This window comes from Calidris pugnax, unplaced genomic scaffold, assembly GCF_001431845.1.
Source record: "Calidris pugnax isolate Ruff unplaced genomic scaffold, ASM143184v1 scaffold42, whole genome shotgun sequence".
In the NCBI taxonomy this organism is placed as follows: domain Eukaryota; kingdom Metazoa; phylum Chordata; class Aves; order Charadriiformes; family Scolopacidae; genus Calidris; species Calidris pugnax.
Genome location: NW_015090920.1, coordinates 3,642,621 through 3,664,433, shown reverse-complemented (window position 1 = coordinate 3,664,433; position 21,813 = coordinate 3,642,621). Strand labels below are relative to the sequence as shown.

Sequence of the window (21,813 nt, the reverse complement as noted above, 5' to 3'; positions counted from 1 at the left end):
ATGTATGACTATGGTCTAACAATAGAGAGCAGCCCCTTTTTCCCCCCTAAAGTCTATGTATCTGCAAGACATCTAGTCTACCAAGGAATAGGCTTGGCTTCTTGTGTAGAGAGATGGGGATCGGTCTCTTTTCTCAAGTCACAGGCGACAGGACAAGAGGAAATGGCCTCAAGTTGCCCCAGGGGAGGTTCAGGCTGGATATTAGGAAAAATTTTTTCACTGAAAGAGTTATCAGCCATTGGAATGGGCTGCCCAGGGAGGTGGTTGAGGCCCCATCCCTGGAGGTGTTCAAAAGATGGGTTGATGTAGTGCTGGGAGGTCTGGTTTAGTGATGATGCTCCTTGTTTGTTGTGTGGGTGTCTATTTTTGTCAGTTAGGTTGATGGTTGGACAAGATGATCTTTAAGGTCCCTTCCAACCTAGAAGATTCTGAGATTCTGTGAATGATATCATAGCCTGCCCCAGGAAATCTAAAAGAGATTGAGCATTACAAGTTCTATGAATAGATAGAATGAACGACCTGGATTTTCAAAAAGCTGTAGAGAGAAAGGAGGCAAGGCTTAATAGCCAGCTGAGGTAAGGAGGGAGTAGAAGGAAGCATCTGAAAAGATCATGAGAGGACATGACACGTTCTCCACTGTGCTGAAGATGAACAAAACATCCCAAAGGAAAAATGAACTGGGGCTTGGCTGTGGTACAGCTGAGCTGCTGGCAGAACACTGGACTGACATGTTAGAAACTGAAGGGTACATGATTGAGTGCAGAGAGCCTGGCTGGGTATGGGGAGTGCTTTGAGAGCTGCCAGTGTAGCTGTAGGAATTGCCTTCCCTTTCCCTCAGCTTGTCTTTACTTTGAGGATTATGCTGTGGATTTCCTCTCCACAGCCTGCCCCAGACCCTGCTTTCCCCTAACTCCCTCCCCCTAAAATGAAAGAAAGGGGAAAAAAAACCTCCCAGCCTTGTAGCCCAAGCTTCAGTAAGCTCATTCTTCCAACGGTCTTGTTCTTCTGTAAAAAATCCTGCAACTCCAACTGGATTCATCTATGCTCCCAGGACTTTTCTCTTGTTGTCTCAGTTCTGTGCCCAGCCCCATACAAGGATCCTTGGAAGCAAACCTGGCCTTCCTTGGGAAGCTGGGGCAGCAGCTGTGGTTGACACCTGGTTAAGCTCAGCTTTGTCACAGGGCGAAGGGAGACAGAAATTGAGGTTCTTGAGGTTTCTCAAGAAACCCAGGGTGCTCCCAGAGTGCATTTCACACACCTTGGATTTGTAATTGCTGCACAGCTAAGACAAAGATCCTGTCAGGATCACTTAAAACATCTAGCTTTGGAGCAATCAGTGCTCAAACAGGAATGTTTAGGTATGAGCAATCTGTTACTATCAATTTTTTTTTTGCCTTTGTCCTGAGTACAGAGTGTATTTTATTATTTTTTTTTGGATGCATCTCCTCTAGGAAGTGAAAAGGAGCTTACAAAACTGTTTGGAGCCTTGGAAAGAGTTTATATGCAGGGTCTAACTCCAAGATTTGCAAACAGATGTGACCTGAAATTGAGATGGTGGATATGGGGAGGGTTCAGAGCATTTATCTGGCCTGTCTTGTTCTTAGTCATCACCTAAAGAATATCTTCAGCTTTCTTCTGTAAGACATACAGGTATGGGTGGCTGCTCTGACCATGAATAAACTGGTCTGTGAATAATATGACCTTGTCTGTGCCCATGAATAAACTCCTTCCAAGCCCAAATCTGGAATTTGCACATACAGATGGCCAGTCAGGAGCACAGGGGTAACCGTCTGGGTGCAAGAATGGATAGCTGTTTATTTTCATGATATATTTGTTAGTGTTTGCAACTGTATGCTTGTCCTGGGGAAGAAAAAATAGGTGAGGCAGCATTTTCAGAAGTTCATCCATTTTAAAAAAAAAAAGAGGTGCTCTCAAAAAGCAATAAGACACATAAGTGTGCATCTGGAAGCATGTGCTTTCCTCAAAACACACATATAACTGGAAAAAACACCAGCTTGGAATTTAGATGTATGTTTTCAGTTTGGGCAATTTAGGCAAGTAGGTATGTGGAGAAAACTAGGTACCACCAAGATTGGTTTTTTTTTTTTTATTTGCTCATATGTGGAGAAAACTAGGTACCACCAAGATTTATTTTTGGTTTTGTTATTTTTTCGTTGGCCAATTGCCAGTGTTTTCCAGACCAAACTGAGGAGTTTCTTGTGTCCTGTGTGAGCTGTTCTGTTATTTTGTGTAGACACACTGTATAATTTGTGGTGTGGATGGTGTGGTTACTTTCTGATTGTTTTTACTGATATTCTAATAAATCTTTCTCTTGTGGCTGATGGCGACCTTTGGAATGAGTGACATTCAGGAATAATGATCAACTGGACTTTGGTTGTGGGTTGTGGTTTGTGGGTTTTTGTGGGTTTGTGGTTTTTTTTTTCATGTTGCTGCTTGTGTGTGATCAAAACATTTGGCCTGTGTATAGTCTCAACACCTATAAGTTGTTGGTGACCTTTCTGTCACTTTTTTCTCAATAACCACAGAAAATCCTCTCCTTCCTGACAACTAGTAAGAATCTCATGAATTAAACCAACACCTGTAGTAATATTTTTCTGAGGAAACTTGAATATTTAAGTCCAAAGTAATTTTGTACTCAGTATTTCACTACTTTCTAAACAGATCAGTGCATTGTTTTAGAAATCTACACACCCCACAGTACAAGAGCTAATATCTAAACCACACTTCAATTTTGAAGACTACCAGAACACTTCTGATACTCTCTATCAGAAGAGTAAATGTATATGGAAGCTGTGTATTGACCATCTGAAAATGGCCTGAATCATTCTCTCCTTTTATAAATAATTAGTATAACTTCTATCCAACAGGAAGAGTTAGGTCTTTCATCCACTCTTTCCTCTAATGGGGTTTTGCCATCTTGTTTCAGACGCGAAATCGTTTTGAAGGCACGAGGTCAGAGGTAGAGGAGCTCATGAACAAGATCAGAAGAAACCCTCAGGAACATAAAAGAGCAAATCACTTCACAATGGAAGGCTATCTCTACGTACAGGAAAAAAGTAAGTGGTACATTTGTGTTCCTTTAGTGCCCATATTGTGCATACAGGACAGTTCAATTTCTGCAGGTGACATGAAGATGCAAAGAATTTACAGTTTATTAAACAGAGTCATCTGAGTAAATGTTCAAAGTCTCTAATGGCAGAGTTACTGCAGCTCATAAAAAGCATGTGGTACTGAAAGCTTGACAGTTCTTAGCAAAGGTGATTGAATTTGGGGAAGTTTTATTTGACCAAAAGGTGTATTTCATGTTATTTTTAATCCCTTACTAATGACCTCCCCTTAAAAGTGTCAAACATTTGTCAGACAAGGACATGAGTGGTCAAATTGGCCTCTGAAAATTGGGCTAGTTTAGTGTGATGATATTCACTGGCATTTCCTTGGTTCAGTGATACGGTTTCATTACTTAATTAGGATCACAGGGTTAAATAAAGCAGGTGATATACTAGATAAACGGTGTTGAAAATCTTGCTGCAAAGATGCACATCACACAAATCATATCTTGTCAATACTTGGAAAAATTGTAAGTCTTTCTCGCTCTAGTAAAAAAAAAGTCAAAAACCATTACACTGTTCAGAAACAAGTTTTAAGAGAATTAGAAGTAAAAAAATTAAAAAAAACTAAGAAAAAATTGTTATTCTGTGAGATCAGTTCACTGGTCTTGGTCATCACGAGCTTTAGAGTCAGCTGGAAGTATTCAGAAGAGTTAGATACTCCTGAAGCTGAGTTGGGGAGGAGCAGTGAGACCTTCCAAGTTAGGAGCAGTGAAATCCTTTGTCGGCTTGAGCCACTTGGGAAGGGCTTTCCTGATGCTCTGGAGGAGAGTCCTTCAAAAGAGAAGATTCCTTTGCAAACAAAGACAATTAATAGGTGTGAGGAAATACGGAGGGTCAGAATCCAAGTTTTAGCAGTTAACATTATGGTGCAAATGTCAGTAATGCTGGATGCAGTAGGCTGGGCTCTTGAGTAAGTGTATGCTGGGTAGGGTGTGCACTGATGAATAATTAGGAGTGAGTGATGTCAGAAAATGTGATTGGACCTTAATCAGTAGCTGAAGTAGAGCTTGCAATGCAGATGTGTTAATCTGCAGTGATTTAGCTCCAAATTTTACACCAAGTGTAAAACTAGGTCTCCACGTTCTGCCCAAACAAAGTTTCCAAGGAATAGTTATTTTATAGGGAAAAATTCTTTTGTTTGTAGTAGCGAGAGAAAGATATGTTAATAATTCTTTCAATTTGTCATAAGGTGTAAATGTGAATTACTACCTATATCAGTTTTTAAAATAGTGAGCACTGGTAAACACTTATATTACTTTGTTCTTAATTCATACCTTTGGCTTGAATTCTTCGTTATTAGGAATTAAGTAGGACTCTTAAGTATCATTTTGAAAAGCAGGAGAAGAAAACACACAAACTGGAAAAAGTACATCCTATTTAATGCTCCCATTTTCTGTAGGACCTGCCCCCTTTGGCTCCAGTTGGGTGAAGCACTATTGCACGTACAGGAAAGAGACAAAGAAGTTCACCATGATCCCATTTGAACACAGATCAGGAGGGAAAGCTGTAAGTGTATTTTTTTATATTCTACCCTTACACTCGCCCTGTATCGAGATCAGAGGATGTGTCAGATAAGATGTGTCAAACACTTTCCCTCTCTGCTTCCCTGCCCCTTTTTTTCTTCTTTCTTCGTACCATTCAGTCAGCCATTTAAGGACATTAACCTAAAGTAACGGATGGATTAATAGATAAGAACTCTGCAGACTTTTCAATTGCTTCCTTTTAGAAGACCAGAGAACGTGGGACAGATAACGCACAATGTTTCACCATTTAGAATCTGGTTTATCTATGGGGCATTTGACTTGTTAAAGTATAAATCAGGAAAATATAATAGACTTAGAAATTTCTTTCTTACATGCTCCAGTCAGATTTTTCTTTCAGAGGTGTGAGTACCAGAAGAGGAACTCGAAAAGAGGATTTTAATAGGAATATAATTCGTACTGACAACTGAATGTAATTTCAGATATCTTTGATAGCATCTGAAATATTCAAGACCCAAGACTGTTGATCTTTAAATGGCTTTAATTCCTATTGAAATAGTTGGGAATTGAGGGCACTCGGCGCCTTCAGAGATGATGCATTAAATGAATGCATTAATATGGATGAAGTGCATTTTGTTGCAAGGAAAAAAAAGGATACCTGAAGCTGGAAAATAATGCTTGAGTAAATGCTTGTAAATGCAGCACCCTGCCCTGTCTTCAAATTTGGTTAGAAAATCATGTTGTTGGAATTTTGTCAGGGTATTAAGCCCATTAGTTTGAGCGGAGGGGAGAGGGCATTTATGGTTTTGAGGGCTGTGTATGTTTACAAATATTTTGGATTTGGAAGAACCTTTCAAAAGATCTGGAAACCCTGCCCATACTGAAAATTAGTGGCATTTGGCTTCCTTAATCATTTCAGTACTTCTGTGAATTTTTTATCTTGATTTACTCTAATTGTAATAAGCCATTTTAGTTAATATAGCATGTGTGTAAGCATTCAGCATTCTAAAACACTTATGAAGCCAGTTTTTCTGCATTAAAACATCTCCCATTTTGAAACCCACAATGCAATAACTCCCTCAGCGACAACCTCCTGTGTCTGGAGATGTTGAGTCAGACAAGAAATAATTAAAATGTACAGTTAATCCGGACTAAATCTGGTACAACCCATGCAGCATTCATGGATGGATTTATTTGATTTCTGAATACTTAAGGCTAAAATATGATCCTGGTGTTGGTTTGTCTTGAAGAAAAGACTGGTTCTGTCTATAAGATGGATTTCAGACAGTAAATAACACTTTGTGTTCTCTAGCAATGGAATTTCCATTTACTATGGAAATTGCTGTCTGGCATAAAATGGGAGAAGGCTCTTACACCCACTCTATGCTTATGTTGTAACCTGCAAAATCTTCATAGCAAAAGGCCTTTGTTAGTTTAAATTACTGTGTCATGCTGTGAAGTGCCAGCTAACATGGACTCAGTGGTTTTGCATTATTTTCCATAAATGACCATGGAATTTCTGTGTGGACACCTGAACGGCAACCATGAGCAAACTCTTTTGCAGGTGTCAGTTTTCAGTACAGCTTTTACCATTATTTTAATGTAAATTTACCTTCCTTGGTTTCTATAGCTGGCTTCCTGAACCTTTCACTTACTGGGTCAGGCACATAAAAACTTTCTTTCCACAGGGTGATGAGGAACTCTTTGTCCTTACGTACTGCACCAAAAGAAATATAGATACTATAGACCGGCGATTCTGTTTTGACTTGGAAGCTTCTGACAGGTAAGCTCATGAAACACACTGCAAAGGATGTAATATTACTGCTGTGGGATCTACTTTATTTTTTTTTTTCAATGCTCATTCAGACTTCCAATGGGAAATAGTCACTGGAGGAGCAGGCAAGCACTGCCACGGCTCACTGGATTTTCTTCAGTTGTGTGTGTAGCAGAAACAGGGAGGGTGTAAGCTGAAATATAGACATTCTGTGAGCTCAAGTAAAAGAAAAGTGTAGAAAAAGTTAGAGAAACTATTATAAATTGCTGTTATCGTAGTGAAGAAACGGGGCTTAAATTGAAGTACATACCATCTAGGTTGGAACTAGATGATCTTTGAGGTCCCTTCCAACCCTAACCATTCTATGATTCTATAACTATAGCCATAGACTATGATCACAGTAATAATTTATACAATCACGACCATATTGTATCACAAGCCTGTTGTCCAAAGTGACATATTGCTGAGGGTCTGTGCTTGATTCTCAGATTGAAAATAAGATAATTGGGATTTTGGGGCTTTTTGTGGCTGGTGTAATCGTCCAGTGCATCCTAATGTTTCACCATTTAGAATCTGGTTTATCTATGGGGCATTTGACTTGTTAAAGTATAAATCAGGAAAATATAATAGACTTAGAAATTTCTTTCTTACATGCTCCAGTCAGATTTTTCTTTCAGAGGTGTGAGTACCAGAAGAGGAACTCGAAAAGAGGATTTTAATAGGAATATAATTCGTACTGACAACTGAATGTAATTTCAGATATCTTTGATAGCATCTGAAATATTCAAGACCCAAGACTGTTGATCTTTAAATGGCTTTAATTCCTATTGAAATAGTTGGGAATTGAGGGCACTCGGCGCCTTCAGAGATGATGCATTAAATGAATGCATTAATATGGATGAAGTGCATTTTGTTGCAAGGAAAAAAAAGGATACCTGAAGCTGGAAAATAATGCTTGAGTAAATGCTTGTAAATGCAGCACCCTGCCCTGTCTTCAAATTTGGTTAGAAAATCATGTTGTTGGAATTTTGTCAGGGTATTAAGCCCATTAGTTTGAGCGGAGGGGAGAGGGCATTTATGGTTTTGAGGGCTGTGTATGTTTACAAATATTTTGGATTTGGAAGAACCTTTCAAAAGATCTGGAAACCCTGCCCATACTGAAAATTAGTGGCATTTGGCTTCCTTAATCATTTCAGTACTTCTGTGAATTTTTTATCTTGATTTACTCTAATTGTAATAAGCCATTTTAGTTAATATAGCATGTGTGTAAGCATTCAGCATTCTAAAACACTTATGAAGCCAGTTTTTCTGCATTAAAACATCTCCCATTTTGAAACCCACAATGCAATAACTCCCTCAGCGACAACCTCCTGTGTCTGGAGATGTTGAGTCAGACAAGAAATAATTAAAATGTACAGTTAATCCGGACTAAATCTGGTACAACCCATGCAGCATTCATGGATGGATTTATTTGATTTCTGAATACTTAAGGCTAAAATATGATCCTGGTGTTGGTTTGTCTTGAAGAAAAGACTGGTTCTGTCTATAAGATGGATTTCAGACAGTAAATAACACTTTGTGTTCTCTAGCAATGGAATTTCCATTTACTATGGAAATTGCTGTCTGGCATAAAATGGGAGAAGGCTCTTACACCCACTCTATGCTTATGTTGTAACCTGCAAAATCTTCATAGCAAAAGGCCTTTGTTAGTTTAAATTACTGTGTCATGCTGTGAAGTGCCAGCTAACATGGACTCAGTGGTTTTGCATTATTTTCCATAAATGACCATGGAATTTCTGTGTGGACACCTGAACGGCAACCATGAGCAAACTCTTTTGCAGGTGTCAGTTTTCAGTACAGCTTTTACCATTATTTTAATGTAAATTTACCTTCCTTGGTTTCTATAGCTGGCTTCCTGAACCTTTCACTTACTGGGTCAGGCACATAAAAACTTTCTTTCCACAGGGTGATGAGGAACTCTTTGTCCTTACGTACTGCACCAAAAGAAATATAGATACTATAGACCGGCGATTCTGTTTTGACTTGGAAGCTTCTGACAGGTAAGCTCATGAAACACACCACAAAGGATGTAATATTACTGCTGTGGGATCTACTTTATTTTTTTTTTTCAATGCTCATTCAGACTTCCAATGGGAAATAGTCACTGGAGGAGCAGGCAAGCACTGCCATGGCTCACTGGATTTTCTTCAGTTGTGTGTGTAGCAGAAACAGGGAGGGTGTAAGCTGAAATATAGACATTCTGTGAGCTCAAGTAAAAGAAAAGTGTAGAAAAAGTTAGAGAAACTATTATAAATTGCTGTTATCGTAGTGAAGAAACGGGGCTTAAATTGAAGTACATACCATCTTTTTCTTCAGTTGTGTGTGTAGCAGAAACAGTGAGGGTGTAAGCTGAAATACAGATATTGTGTGAGCTCACATGAAAGAAAAGCACAGAAAAAGTTAGAGAAACTATTATGAATTGCTGTTTTCGTAGTGAAGAAACGGGGCTTAAATTGAAGTACATATCATCTAGGTTGGAACTAGATGATCTTTGAGGTCCCTTCCAACCCTAACCATTCTATGATTCTATAACTATGGTGATGGACTATGATCACAGTAATAATTTATACAGTCATGACCGTATTGTATCACAAGCCTTGTGTCCACAGTGATGTGTTGCTGAGTGTCTGTGCTTGATTCTTAGATGGAAAATAAAATAATTGGGATTTTGAGGCTTTTTGTGGCTGGTGTAATCGTCCAGTGCATCCTCAATATTGTTGCAGCTCCTTCTAGAAGCACCACCATTTTGTTGCTTTACTTCAAAAGAGAAGGATTGCTTATATATTCTGCTAAAAGGCTCTTAAAAAGATGACAAATCTTGCTTTTTGTCAGCACTGTAGGCTTCCTTCGGTTATGGAGGTGAGGGAATCTGACTTAATAAGGTACTGCAAATAAATAGAGCAAGTGGGGAAATAAATACAAGCAGAGGGTAAAGGAATGTAAAACTACCACTGCATCTAAGTACTCAAAGCTCACGTGGCAGGTGGTAGGGACACCCATTTACAGCTCAGGTGGCAGTTGTCACAAGTCTACAGTGGGGTTTGAACTTGCATTTTTGACTTGGAGGGGTGTGTGTGTGTGTCTTAACTCTTCTAACGCTGTGTCCCAACAGTAGGAGAGGAAGTAGAGATTGAAGGTGTTGACATCAGCTCCTCTTGGGTCGGTGTTTTGGTCAGGATGAATAACAGGTTTCAATAAAGTCACTGAAGAAAGTACTACTGTGAGAAATGTCAGTCCTCCCACCCCTGTGTGTCATCCCTGCTCAACAGGGTATCTGGAGTTAAACAGAGATGGATGGAGAGCAGTGTTTCCTTCATCCTGCAAAACAATTTTTCATTCTCTTTTCTGGGAAAAGTGGGAAAAAGTCTAATCCATCTTGCTGTCTGGATATAATAGACACAACCGGTCCACTGTGACCTTGATATCAGACATTTTTCTCTTAATAATATATGTGTGTAGTGCTGAGATGTTCCCATGGAGATTAGTTCTGTGCTGCAGGCCATTAGCTTGTTTCCTTGGTATCAGTTCAGGGCACACTTATCCCTCGGCTTGTCCAAGTTAAAAAATAACATCCAGATTGACAGCTGGCCATGGGCTTTTCTTTGCTCCTGTGCTGTGGAAGAAGGCAAGATTCAAAAATATTATGGAGGACTTTTCAGTAGCAAACACTGAGCCTTGTGTGTGGCTGGAGCATAGTTTGGAGCTGGCTGAATATTTACAGATTTTTCTTTTAAAAAGAAAGCCGTGATGATTCTTTTTGTCTTTAAATTCTTATGACTGTAAGCTCTGAGGGTGCTAGGATCCTGGCTAAATCTCCAGGAAAGTGATGGTTTGCTGTTTCTGGTATTCCATCATGTTTAGTGGAGGTGACTAGTGGTAAATGTAGAGAAATTTAAATCTTAAAGAGAGAGCAGAGGTCTTTTTGGGTAGGAAAAAGACTTTTTATTAATAAGGAGCATCGTCCTTCTGAAATACTGCTTATATTTTAATTTTACCAATATAGGAGAAGGAGGAGGGAAGGCTTTGTCTCTTTTGACTTTAATTGGAAGACAAATAAATAATATTTCCTGCAACATATACTGAGTTTGGCCTATTGCCTCTAGGTGATACTCTTTGATGACTTGACAATTATAATTCTAGTGAAAAGAAGGAAAGTTTGACCTGCATAAAAGTAACTTGTGTAGTTTTAGTTTTAACTAGTAAAAAAAAAGGTAGACAAGAAAAAACCAAACCATTGTGTGGGGTGTTTTTTTTTGGTTAATTTAGCTAATTATTTTGGGTATTTTTTTTTCTACCAAGTGATTAATTTTGCATGTTTCTGATGGCTGTAGCTCTGTGTTACTAGCAGACCAGTTTGTGTCGAAAAAAGCTGGTATGGCTTGAGAACCTCTTGCTTACTTTTATTACTGATACCAGCATTAACTTATTTTAGTCATAAAAGTTATTAGTTGCAGAAATGGAGGCGAGGTTTCCCTCATCCACCGTAAGAGCTCAGTATCTATTGGTGAGAATAGTAAAAGATTCTCTGTTTATGGCTTAATTTAACTAATTTTCCTTTCTTTAACTAATCAAAAGAGAATGACTTGCTTGATTGCTGCCCTTTTCCAAACTTGGAGTTGAGTCTCCTGAGTTTGGGTTGGGTTGCTAGAGGCTGTCTGCCTGCCTTGTCCTCACATGTTGTTTGAAAAGAGGTTTTGAGCAGAAGGTATTTGTACCTATCGACTTCTACGCTGTGATTTAAATTTTATGGTTTGATAAAATTTATGACAAAGGGAAAAGGAGCTAGAAATGTCTCTACTTTTAAAAATATGGACTGTTACAGTTTCAGGTAGAAGTGGGATTTGTGCTGTTTTTCTCTGTGCTGTTGTTTTCAGATAACATTCTCCCCTACAGCTATTTTGCTCCTTGAAGATAGATTTAATAGAAAAGACAGAGAGAGGGAGAGAACGTTATGAATTAATTCTCTGTTTCTATCCATCTCTATATAATCAGATTTACAAATTTGCCAAAAGTATTGGCAGGCTGAATAGAATGATTTTTCTTTTTTCTAATTGGAAGAAAAATAATTACCCAAATAACCTGTTCTGCTTTTAACTCTCTTTGATTTGTACACTGTGCTGAACCACATGATTAGTCTTTTTAGTTTCTTCTTATATAAACACAAAAGCAGATTTATGTTAATCTCTGATCACTAATCCCTACGTCCCACAGTTGTCCATCCTTGCCTTTTAGGAAAGTTACAATAGTGGAGTTTTGTAATGAGATACTGTATTCAGACATGATTATTTTTGATAAAATATTTACTGGAAAACTGTGGTCGCTGCTCTTACGCTGAAGACTATACATCAAATAAGTTGACAAAAGACATTTTTTATGTAGCAGCACCGCAATGCAAGAGTAAGTTTATTTAGAATTCACAAAACTCAGTAACTCCCAGCAAGTTTTGGAAGGAGCAAGCTATCCACAATGAATTTCAAATAAATAGTTTGCAGGTTACTTTCACTTCCCTTTTTCCTCCCTATCTTCCCATTTCCTACTGTGTGCATCAGTTAGACACCTTTCATTTTAAAGATGAGCAGTGTTCAGTAATTAAGAAAAAAAAAACAACAAACCAAAACACCAACCCTGGCTTTTAGGGCAATGAGCTTTTGCTTGTAGTTGGAAGTAGAATTGGACAAGGTGGTTTTTAAGTTGCTGGTGAATTCATTTACTCTCTGTGGTTGGTACTTTTGCAGGCCTGGGGTTCCTGTGACCATGCAGGCATTTTCTGAGGAGGACAGGAAGCTGTGGATGGAAGCCTTGGATGGAAAAGAAGCTGTGAGTGACTTTTTTCTGTTTTCTTTAAATGCTCATTGCCCCCTGCTTCCTGATCCCATTTATACTTAAATAAACTGGGATCCTGTAGTCTGCAAAACGATATATTTAGTCAAGAAAGAATAAAAGTGATATAAAACTCAGGAGAGTGAATTGCTGAAGCTCAGCGTAGATAACTGTCAATGCTGATTTGAGGTATTTTTCCTTGTAAGACAGCAATCGATTTTTATAAGTGGTTTCCCATCACAATGATATTATTGGTATTCTAGAAAATGTCTAGTATAAGCTTGTCCACTTAGCCTCATGCTGACATGCTGCATTCCAGTGGGAAGACTTGTGTGAGTTAGATTATTATTATGTGATATTATTATTTTAAAACTAGATAAAACAAATCCACGTCAATGGCAACAAGGTTGTACTCCAATTTACTTAATTTCTGGTTCCCATCAGGAAATGGGTGTGAACAGTGGAATTGAAACACACTGCAGATTATTCTTACAATCACAAATATTATGTTGGTCTTGGTTTTATGGGCCAAAAATAGTGGGGTTTTCTTGTCAATGACACAGTCGTGTCTGTCCCCAGTAGTTGGCTGCTGGGGATTTTAGCAGTAGGTTTGAGTGATGTCATTGTTGTAAAAATCTTTTTTTCATCTGCAGAGGTGTTGATTACCCTCACAGATTGTCTGAGCTGGACTTTTCCAATAAACTTACAACTTCTGGGAATGCAGAGCAGGGACATAATTCCCAAGATTCATCAAAGCAGTTCTCAGTGGTTTAAGTGAACTTGAACTGTGGGGAAACTAACCTGCAGAGAAACAGAGGAACATGGAGCACGTAAATCACAGTTAATTTCAGTGGCTATAAGTAACATTGTTCTGCTCCCCGAGGAACTGCATTTGCTGAGAATTTTTTTAAAAATTTCACTCTTATAAAGTGCAATTATCTGCTTTCTGAGGGGGCATGGAGCTCTCATCCTGCTGTTAGAGCTGTTGTAGTTAAGGTGATATGTTCTAGCTGTAAACAGCTATATTTGTGCCTACTGGGCATTAAGATCAGGGGTGTCTTGGTTGTGGTTTCATAAAATTCTTTAAAATAATTTATGTCTTTTTACTCTTTTTGTGTTAGCTGTTCATCAATTTGAATAGAGCAGATGCAAAACGAGAGGGAAGTAAGTATTTGAATTGCTACTAAAGCTGATTTTTGTTAACATTTTACAATTGAGAAAGGCAAAGGTAATTTTTCTCCTATGGATCCCACATAATTAAATATTTTATTTTTATTCTTGAGTTCCACAAATATAGTTTTGTGGATCTTGTAATTAATGGGGTTTTGTAGTAATGCAGTTTAGTACACATGTAAGAATAGTAGGACTGGACATAAGCTAGAGAAATAGTCTGTTTTTGCCAATTTACTTCGTTCTTGAATTGACTCCAAAAAAGGTTAATTTGGATGTAAATGCACAATAATTTCTTAATCCAGATTGTGTGTACACATCTGTTGGAATGCATAAGTATCGTTTTAAAAGCAATCACAGCTGAACATATAGGTCAGCAAAAAACCTTGAATGCATGTATTTAAAATGTAAACAGTAATGTGGAAGTAGAAGAGATATCTTTCTTTAAACAACATTAGCTTTCTTCTGTTAGCAAAGTATATGAGCGAAAACAGTTATCCTTCTTGGATTATCAGGCAATTTGTGCTTGCCTTTTCTTGGGTTAAAGCTGGATCTTGGTGTTATTAATAGAAGCTTTTCCACATTTTTATTTTCTTGGTGCAAGATCAGGTCCCCGGGAGCAAGAAGGCCAGATGTTTGGGGGAAGGGCAGTTTTTGCAATATAAGCTTTTAAATGAAGTTTTGTTGTGAAGAAAAAGAGTAAGATAAGAACAACAAAGGAACGCTGGGTCTCAGCTGTTGTCCTGTTAATGCATCTGCTTTTATACAGTCAGATCATTAACTGCTGTGAAATGAGATACATGTGTCCTGTATCTTTAGTGTGGGAATTTCTTTGGCTTAGGGTAGGACTCAGTCAAAGCCCTGCTGTTTATGATTATGGTTTTCATCATAAGTGCTTCCTTGTCCCATTTGGTTAACTCTCTCAGATGTTGTCGATGCTGCAGTTAGTATTGTTAAGCTCCATTTTGCATCTGCCAACATATGCACCTAATCAGAGATCCCATTCTTCAAAGGCTGCTGCTGTGAACAGATTCAGTGAAGCCACTACCCCCAGAGTGAGCCTTTACTTCGGCTGGGTGGGGTTGTGAAGGAAAAAAGGGGAATTTCTCTAGAAAAAGTGGTAAAACATTCCTTTTCCAGAGTATTTAGTTTTCCCTGAGGAGTACTAGCTGTGTGATTAAGTCCAGCCTTACCTTTCAGAGAAAGACATAATTGCAACGGTGCTTTAAAACTTTTAAAACTGTTTTTTTTTCTTTTTTTTTTCCTTCTAGGTGCACAGTTGGATAAGATAGGGTTCACTGTCATCAAAAAGTGCATCAGTGCTGTCGAAACACGAGGTAAGGATCAACCCAACCTGTAAGTGGAGGTGGTGGAGCAGCTGGTCTGCTCTCCAAAGAAGGCCTGAGTTGATCTAGTCTCTTGTAGATCCCTGGGAAAGACTTAACCTGGTAGATAATTGTACTGAAAACATTGAACAGGGAAAGACTTAACCTGGTCGATGTTGTACAGAAAACATTGAACAGAGCAGGAGCTTCCCAGTCCCAGCCTTTTAGTTATGGCTTTCCCTCAAGAAATGTGTTTTCAAGAAGTGTTCAGAAGAGGGTAATGGCCCCTTTTGTGACAAAGGAGGCCAATGATTATGTGCTGCAGCTGAGGAAAAAAAAAAACCTGTGTCTTTTAGGCAATTCCTATAACTTCCATATATGCACTTTGTGTACGATATCATTAGTAAGATTGAGCAGCATTTGTGATACTAAGAGTTTAGCATTTAAACAGTAAGAAGTATCTGAAATCCTTTTTCTCTTGGACTTTTTTTTTTTTGTATCAGTCCTGTCTGATGCATTAAATATGTTATTCCAGATTAGATCATATTCTATCTGGTGTTATTTTTGTTCATTCTGTTCTTTTGGGTATTTTTCAAATGAGTTTTGCCTGTCTCATCACTTTGAAATTTCAGTTACTGGCATTTAACAATCTGAGTATTTCAGCTGGGAAACACTGCAGATAAAGCTGGCGTCCTACAGATAAGATGCCTTCACTGCAAAACCCTGCTTGGATATAGTCTGGGTCTTCTCTTTGCAGAGGATGAGGCAGATTTTATGAAAAGGGCAATGTGTGATGATGTAACGAAAGGCTGGTTTTGGTCTATAGCACGGTAACTAATTACCTAGGACCTGGTCCTTAGTAAAGCCTTTGACACAGCATTCTCTTGGAGAAACTGGCTGCTCGTGGCCTTTGGTGGGTGTACTCTTTGGGTAAAAAACTGGCTGGAGGCCTGGGCACAAAGAGTTGTGGTGAATGGAGTGAAATCCAGTTGGCGGGTGGTCAAGAGTGGTGTTCCCCAGGGCTCAGTATCTCAGTATTGAGGTCAGTTCTGTTTAATATCGTTATCAACGACCTGGACAAGGGGATTGAGTGCACACCTCAGTGAGTTTGCAGACAACACCAAGTTGGGCAGAAATGTCAACCTGCTTGATGGTAGGAAGCCTCTACAGAGGGATCTGGACAGGCTGGATCAATGGGTCAAGGCCAATGGGATGAAGTTCAACAAGGCCAAGTGCCGGGTCCTGCCCTTGGGTCCCACCAACCCCCTGCAGCGCTCCAGGCTGGGGGCAGAGTGGCTGGAGCTGCCTGGCAGAAAAGGCCCTGGGGGTGTTGGTGGACAGCCGGCTGAACAGGAGCCAGCAGTTTGCCCAGGTGGCCAAGAAGGCCACCAGCATCCTGGCTTGTGTCAGGAGCAGTGTGGGGAGTAGGACTTGGGAGGTGATCGTCCCCCTGTACTGGGCACTGGTGAGGTCCCACCTCGAGGGCTGGGTCCAGTTTTGGGCCTCTCACCACAAAAAAGACCTTGAGGGGCTGGAGCAGGTCCAGAGAAGGGCAATGGAGCTGGTGAGGGGTCTGGAACACAAGTCTTGTGAGAAGAGGCTGAGGGAGCTGGGGGTGTTCAGCCTGGAGAAGAGGAGGCTGAGGGGAGACCTTCTTGCTCTCTCCAACTCCCTGAAAGGAGGGTGTAGAGAAGCAGAGATTGGTGTCTTCTCCCAAGTCGCAGGTGATGGGACAAGAGGAAACAGCCTCAAGTTGCTCCAGGGGAAGTTCAGGTTGGATATTAGGAAAAATGTCTTCACCAAAAGGGGTTGTCAAGCATTGGAACAGGCTGTCCAGGGAGGTTGTTGAATCGCCATCCCTGGAGGTATTTAAAAGACAGGTAGATGTGGTGCCCAGGGACATGATTCAGTGGTGGCTTTGGCAGTGTGATGTTAATGGTTGGACTCGATGATCTTAAAGGTCCCTTCCAACCTAGATGATTCTATGATTCTACCTTACAGTACCTTATCGATCATGCTTACTGTAAGCAGTGTGGAGTCCACTATATTTTGGTTTATTATCTATAGGTGTGTTCAAATAGTTTTCTTCAAGTAGTTTTTTTTTTTTTTCCTTTGATACTATAACTGTGGAAAAAATGTGATCACTTTCTTCGTGAAGTAGCAATTTGGAAAAATGGGTTAGATAGGGGGTTTCTTCTCATGGACAACCAACCATGAGTGGATAGGATAAACTGAGAGGTGGTTCAACTCCACTCTGTCCTTCATGCCTTGATTTAGGGGCGTGTAAGAAGGTGCAAAATATATGTGCAACCCCAGCTAATATCATTATTTGAGACAGTCGGTCAGCTTGCATGGGGTAGAAGTGGGTGTCCCTATAGTGGGATCTGCCCTGAAACATACTTGGTAGAGAATTGAAGTTACCAAATTTAGCTGCACTGTGCCCTGTTTTTGGAGATCTTGCAGCTTCGCTGTCCCTTGTACACAGCCTTTGTAAGACCTGCAGTCAGTAAAGTGCTTTGTGGTAATTCCTACCAAGGAAAATGACTTTTATCTATTAATTTTGCTTTGGGAAGTACTTAAGGGAAAAAAAACCAAACAAACTAGTATTCAATAAATATGTATTTTCCCAGGGTTTCAGGGATGGGTTTAGGTGAGGTGCCACCTTCCAGGAACTCAGCAATCCACCTACCTCTGTTTCCATGAACTCGATTCATCCATTGCCTGTCAAGCAGTTGTTGATGATTTTCTGCTTACCCATTCTGAACTTAACATCAACTGCATTTAAAAAAAAAAAAAAAAGATAAAAAAAGCTTAACAAACAAAATCCTGACTTCATCCGTGAGACAGACCGAAGCATTTCTAAAGCATCGGTTTCTGTTTTCTGCAGAAGCTGCAGGACCTTCTGCTGATGTCTGCTGAGCTAAAGAAACAGAGGGCCAGGAGAGCATTTGGTTGTTTGCTTCAGGAGGGGTTGGGCCAAATAGTTGTTTGAGGAAGAAAATCCATCTTTCAGGCTGCGGATTTTAGACATATACTTGTGCATAAAACAATTTTTCCTTGATTATTTCACTTTAATGCTAACGCATCAAAGGCAAGTTGTGCTCGGCAGAAGAAAACAGGACAGATGCCTCTTCAGAGACTGTGCTTGTGTGCCATGTTTTTATCTCTTTTAATCATAATGGGTGTGAGGTTGGCGTGGGTGGAAAGAGAGGACAGTCTAGTGTGGGTGGAAACTGAGAATAGTCTTGTCATGTCATAGCAGAAAAAGTCTGGTATTCGGAGAGAGAAGAGCATAACAGAGATATTGAACATAAACTTGTCAATGGCTGGATAATTTTTTTTCTCAGTTACGTTCCCTTTTTTATAAAGCCAAAAAGGAAATTATTTGCTCTGAATGAATAGAATCCAAGGCGGTGTCTCGATTAAAATGCATGTTGGCTTCTGGTTCAGCATGGTCTGTGCTTCACCTGGTAGGACACACTGAGCCATTGAGATACGTAGCCTGTCTCTCACGTACCAAGCACCATGCTGGTTGGGTGTCCCCCCGTGTTTTGTGTCTGAGGAGAACATTTTGGGATTCTGTTAGAAGTATTTTATTTAGAATTCTGTGCTAAGAATAATGCAAAGGGGGAAAAGTTTATGGGGAAGTCAGAGCTGTTTGCTCCAGTAGTGAAGACTCGGTGCGTGTGTTTTTTGTGTGCAAGTGGTTGGTTGTACCTTGTGGGAGGATGTGGTCGGTGTGTGTTTGCCAGAGCAGTGTTTTGTCTTGATTTTAAAACTCCTGGAGCTGCTGATCTGAGCTGCAGAGAGAGATGGCAGCATCGAGCTGTCTGTCCAGTCTGCCTGCTCCCGAGACAGAAAGAAGATGGTGAGGAAAAGTAGAAAACCTTTTCACGTAACAAAAAAAAAAAAAATAATCTGGCTTTACCTCGAATTTAGAGTGTTGCTTGTATGGCTGTTTCTGTTTTATGCAGTTTGATATCAAAAGTTGGATTTTCAGCTATATTATCTGTTTTATGCAGTTTGATATCAAAAGTTGTATTTTCAGCTATATTACTAGCCTGTGTGAAGCCCATGCACCGTGGCAGCCACAAACTAAACTTGCCCACATACCTTGAATACAATAGTATAAATCACTGCTTTAATTCCAATACCTTATTTTGCAAAATGTGTTTCCCAAATTGTGTACCTGTGCCCAATTCCACTATCAGACGGCCAAACATCTCAAGAAAATGTAAATCTGAAGGAAATGATGCTGCAGGGCTTTGCTGCTCAAAGTTGCCCATAGTGACTGGTAGACACAGCGTCTGAACCCTTCAACGTTTTCGGGGGGTAAGCTATTCCTTGCACTGAGTCATCTCGTCAATTGTGTGCTGTAAATGCCAAATGTTATCAGTCTTGGATCTGCTGAAGATCCGAAATGCACAGATGAAATCAGAAATGGTACTATTTCGAGCCATGTTTGTGTACTCGAAATAAAACCTCGCTTAAAGGTGTTGTTTGAAGGTATCATTCAAAACCGCGGTGAAATATGAATTTCTCTTTGCGCTTCTTGATGTCTACTAGCAATTAGCTGTGCTTTTTTTAGGCTGATGAGTTTGAAACTGATCAATTATCTGGAAATTGCTGTCACAGACTCGTGATTATTGCCTTGGTTTCAATACTGTCGTAACTTCAGAGACTTTGACGTATCGCTCCTGTTTTAATATCGAGCGGTAGTTTCTGTGGTTTTACCTTCATTATTTTTAAGCCTGTAAATGTATGTTTAGGGTCAGCCCAGTTTGGTCCCCCTATAGTTTGAACGTTAAAAGCACAGGAAGTCACAAATCAACTTCTGAGACAAGCGAAAACTGAGCTGTATTTGATTGTTGATGGTATTTCTTCAGTTTTTTAGCTTCCTGTGTGTGATGCAGAAGGCTTCTTCTGTGGTACTCCAAGCAGGGGAGGACACTTTGATTGTTGATGGTATTTCTTCAGTTTTTCAGCTTCCTGCGTGTGATGCAGAGGGCTCCTTCTGTGGTACTCTGAGCAGGGGAGGACACTGTATAAAACCAGTGTGATGCATTTAGCCATAGCATTAAGAAGCTCAATGCTAGTTTTGTACCAGAGTTTTCATGGCCACCTCTGAGAAATTGGAAGTAAATAATTATAATTGCTGCTCTCAGGGCAGATTCCTTGTGCATCCTTGTTTGGAGTGAATTAAGGAGTAGGTTTTTATTACTGTTGGCAGCCTTTAAATGGTGTATGGCATGCCGTCACACTGTTCTTCTGCAGATCATTGGAAAACTTTCTTGGTTGGGTTGATAACTTCATATTTTGGGAAGAATAGTCCTGTGGCCACATAACTTTTGTGGTTCTTTTGTTTGCGTGCAGCTAAACTCTGAGCGAGTTGTGGGTTTTGATGACATAATGAAGATCTGGCTTACTCTCTTAATTTGAGCCAGCTCTGATCATAACATCCAGCTTAAGGCTCAGCATCGTTGCAGCGGTGCCTGCATCCTGGGGGAAAGAAAAGAGTTGTGCCCAGGTGGAGCAACCAAGAGAGAGGTTGCCACGGGCCATCAGCTTCCTCCTTTCTTCTAACAGGGAGGAGTTCAGCAGGCTCTCAAAGATCTGGGATGGCTGAGAAGGCTGCAGGCTGTGTGAGGAAGAGGAAGGGGGTGGGAGAAGAAGGAAAGGATGGAGCAAGGCTAGGCAGGAGGAGGAGGAGGAGGTAGAAAATGCAAATTTCTCTCCACCATATTGAGCATTATTGCTGTGTCTTATGGTTGCGTCTGACAGCAATTCATGAAAAGGCTAATGATTTTTACATACTTCATCTAATATTTATTTGGGAAGAAACTTTTTCTCATATGACTGGTTTTAATTCTCCTTCTCTGGTTTGGAACGGCTTGGCGTTGAAACTGGGAATTCTCCACAAGTCTTCCTTTGTTGAAGGATATTTTGAATAAGAATATCACATAATCTGTTAATTGCAAAGATTTCCTTGGAGTAGAAACACAGGTATTTTGTGGTGTTTCTCCTCTTCCAGGCCAACGTGAATATAGAGGTAGAGTATGGTGGTGTTTGTAGATGGCTGCTTATTATGTGGCCTCAAACATCTGCATCAGCTTCAGGACTGTAATATTTTACCTCCCACTGTAAGGGCCCTGAAACAAAGCCCAGAGGAAGACATGCCTTATTTTGCCCTTTTCCTTCCCTGTTCCTTCTCTCCCTCCAATTTTCCTTCGATTTCAATTCATAGTTTTCCTTCCCTGGGGATAAAACCGGGTACGGTGAAGGAAGGCAAAAGCAGGAGAAGAAAAGAGGTTGAGAAGTGAACGTGAGGATGGAAGGGCACTGAGGAATGAGAAGAAAGTGGTCCAGCCTCCACATGAAATGAGAGTAGGGAACTGAAAATATTATGCTGGTGGTGGCTACTCTGTTCATCCCAAAGAAAACCAGAAGCACGGATTTCAGAAACCTGTGATGGTGCCTCTGGACGTAACCAGGATGTGGACCACAGTGGCTTGGACTGGGGCCTCGTGTGTTACATGAAAAGCGTTTACAAACTTGAAAAAACATTGGTTTTGAGGACTGGGAATAGGCTCAAGTTTTTCTTGATTTTATCCAAACTCTTTTCGTCAGCCGCATATTTGGAAAAAAGCAAAATTGCGTTTCTTAAAGAAATCTCAATTTAGCATTCGTCGGTTCAGTTCTTGCGTTATTAGAATGTGGGTGCTGATTTAAAAAGAAATACCTGAAAACAGCTAGTGATTTTTTAATTTGTCTTTTTTTTTTTCAAGCAAAGGTTTGTCTTTATGTGCTTCTACTCCCAGTTTCTGAAGTGGAATTGAGGTACATGAAACATTTTTCAAAACATAACGTGAACTTATCTTAAAAACATAGAAAAACAAAAGGATTCTTGCACTACTTCATTTAGAGTGTTGTTCACATGGCTGTGTTAATACTGTGTAGTGTTTATGTCTTTGAGGACAATTTGTTGCCCGGGGAAAAGCTTTAATGCTCAATTTGACTGTGGTTGATCTTCTGACCTTATTTTTTTTTTTTTT

General features: G+C 39.9%; 1 protein-coding gene across 2 annotated transcripts in view; it reads left to right on the top strand.

The window, feature by feature from the left end:
* Positions 1 to 21,813, top strand: part of ARHGAP10 (Rho GTPase activating protein 10) — a 206,677-nt gene that overhangs the window by 111,673 nt on the left and 73,191 nt on the right. For both annotated transcript variants that reach the window (XM_014949825.1, XM_014949824.1), the window contains exons 8-13: positions 2,948 to 3,077; positions 4,531 to 4,637; positions 6,301 to 6,395; positions 12,182 to 12,263; positions 13,388 to 13,430; positions 14,708 to 14,773. In XM_014949825.1, coding sequence (XP_014805311.1) covers positions 2,948 to 3,077; positions 4,531 to 4,637; positions 6,301 to 6,395; positions 12,182 to 12,263; positions 13,388 to 13,430; positions 14,708 to 14,773 — 523 coding nt within the window. The remainder of the gene's footprint in view (positions 1 to 2,947; positions 3,078 to 4,530; positions 4,638 to 6,300; positions 6,396 to 12,181; positions 12,264 to 13,387; positions 13,431 to 14,707; positions 14,774 to 21,813) is intronic.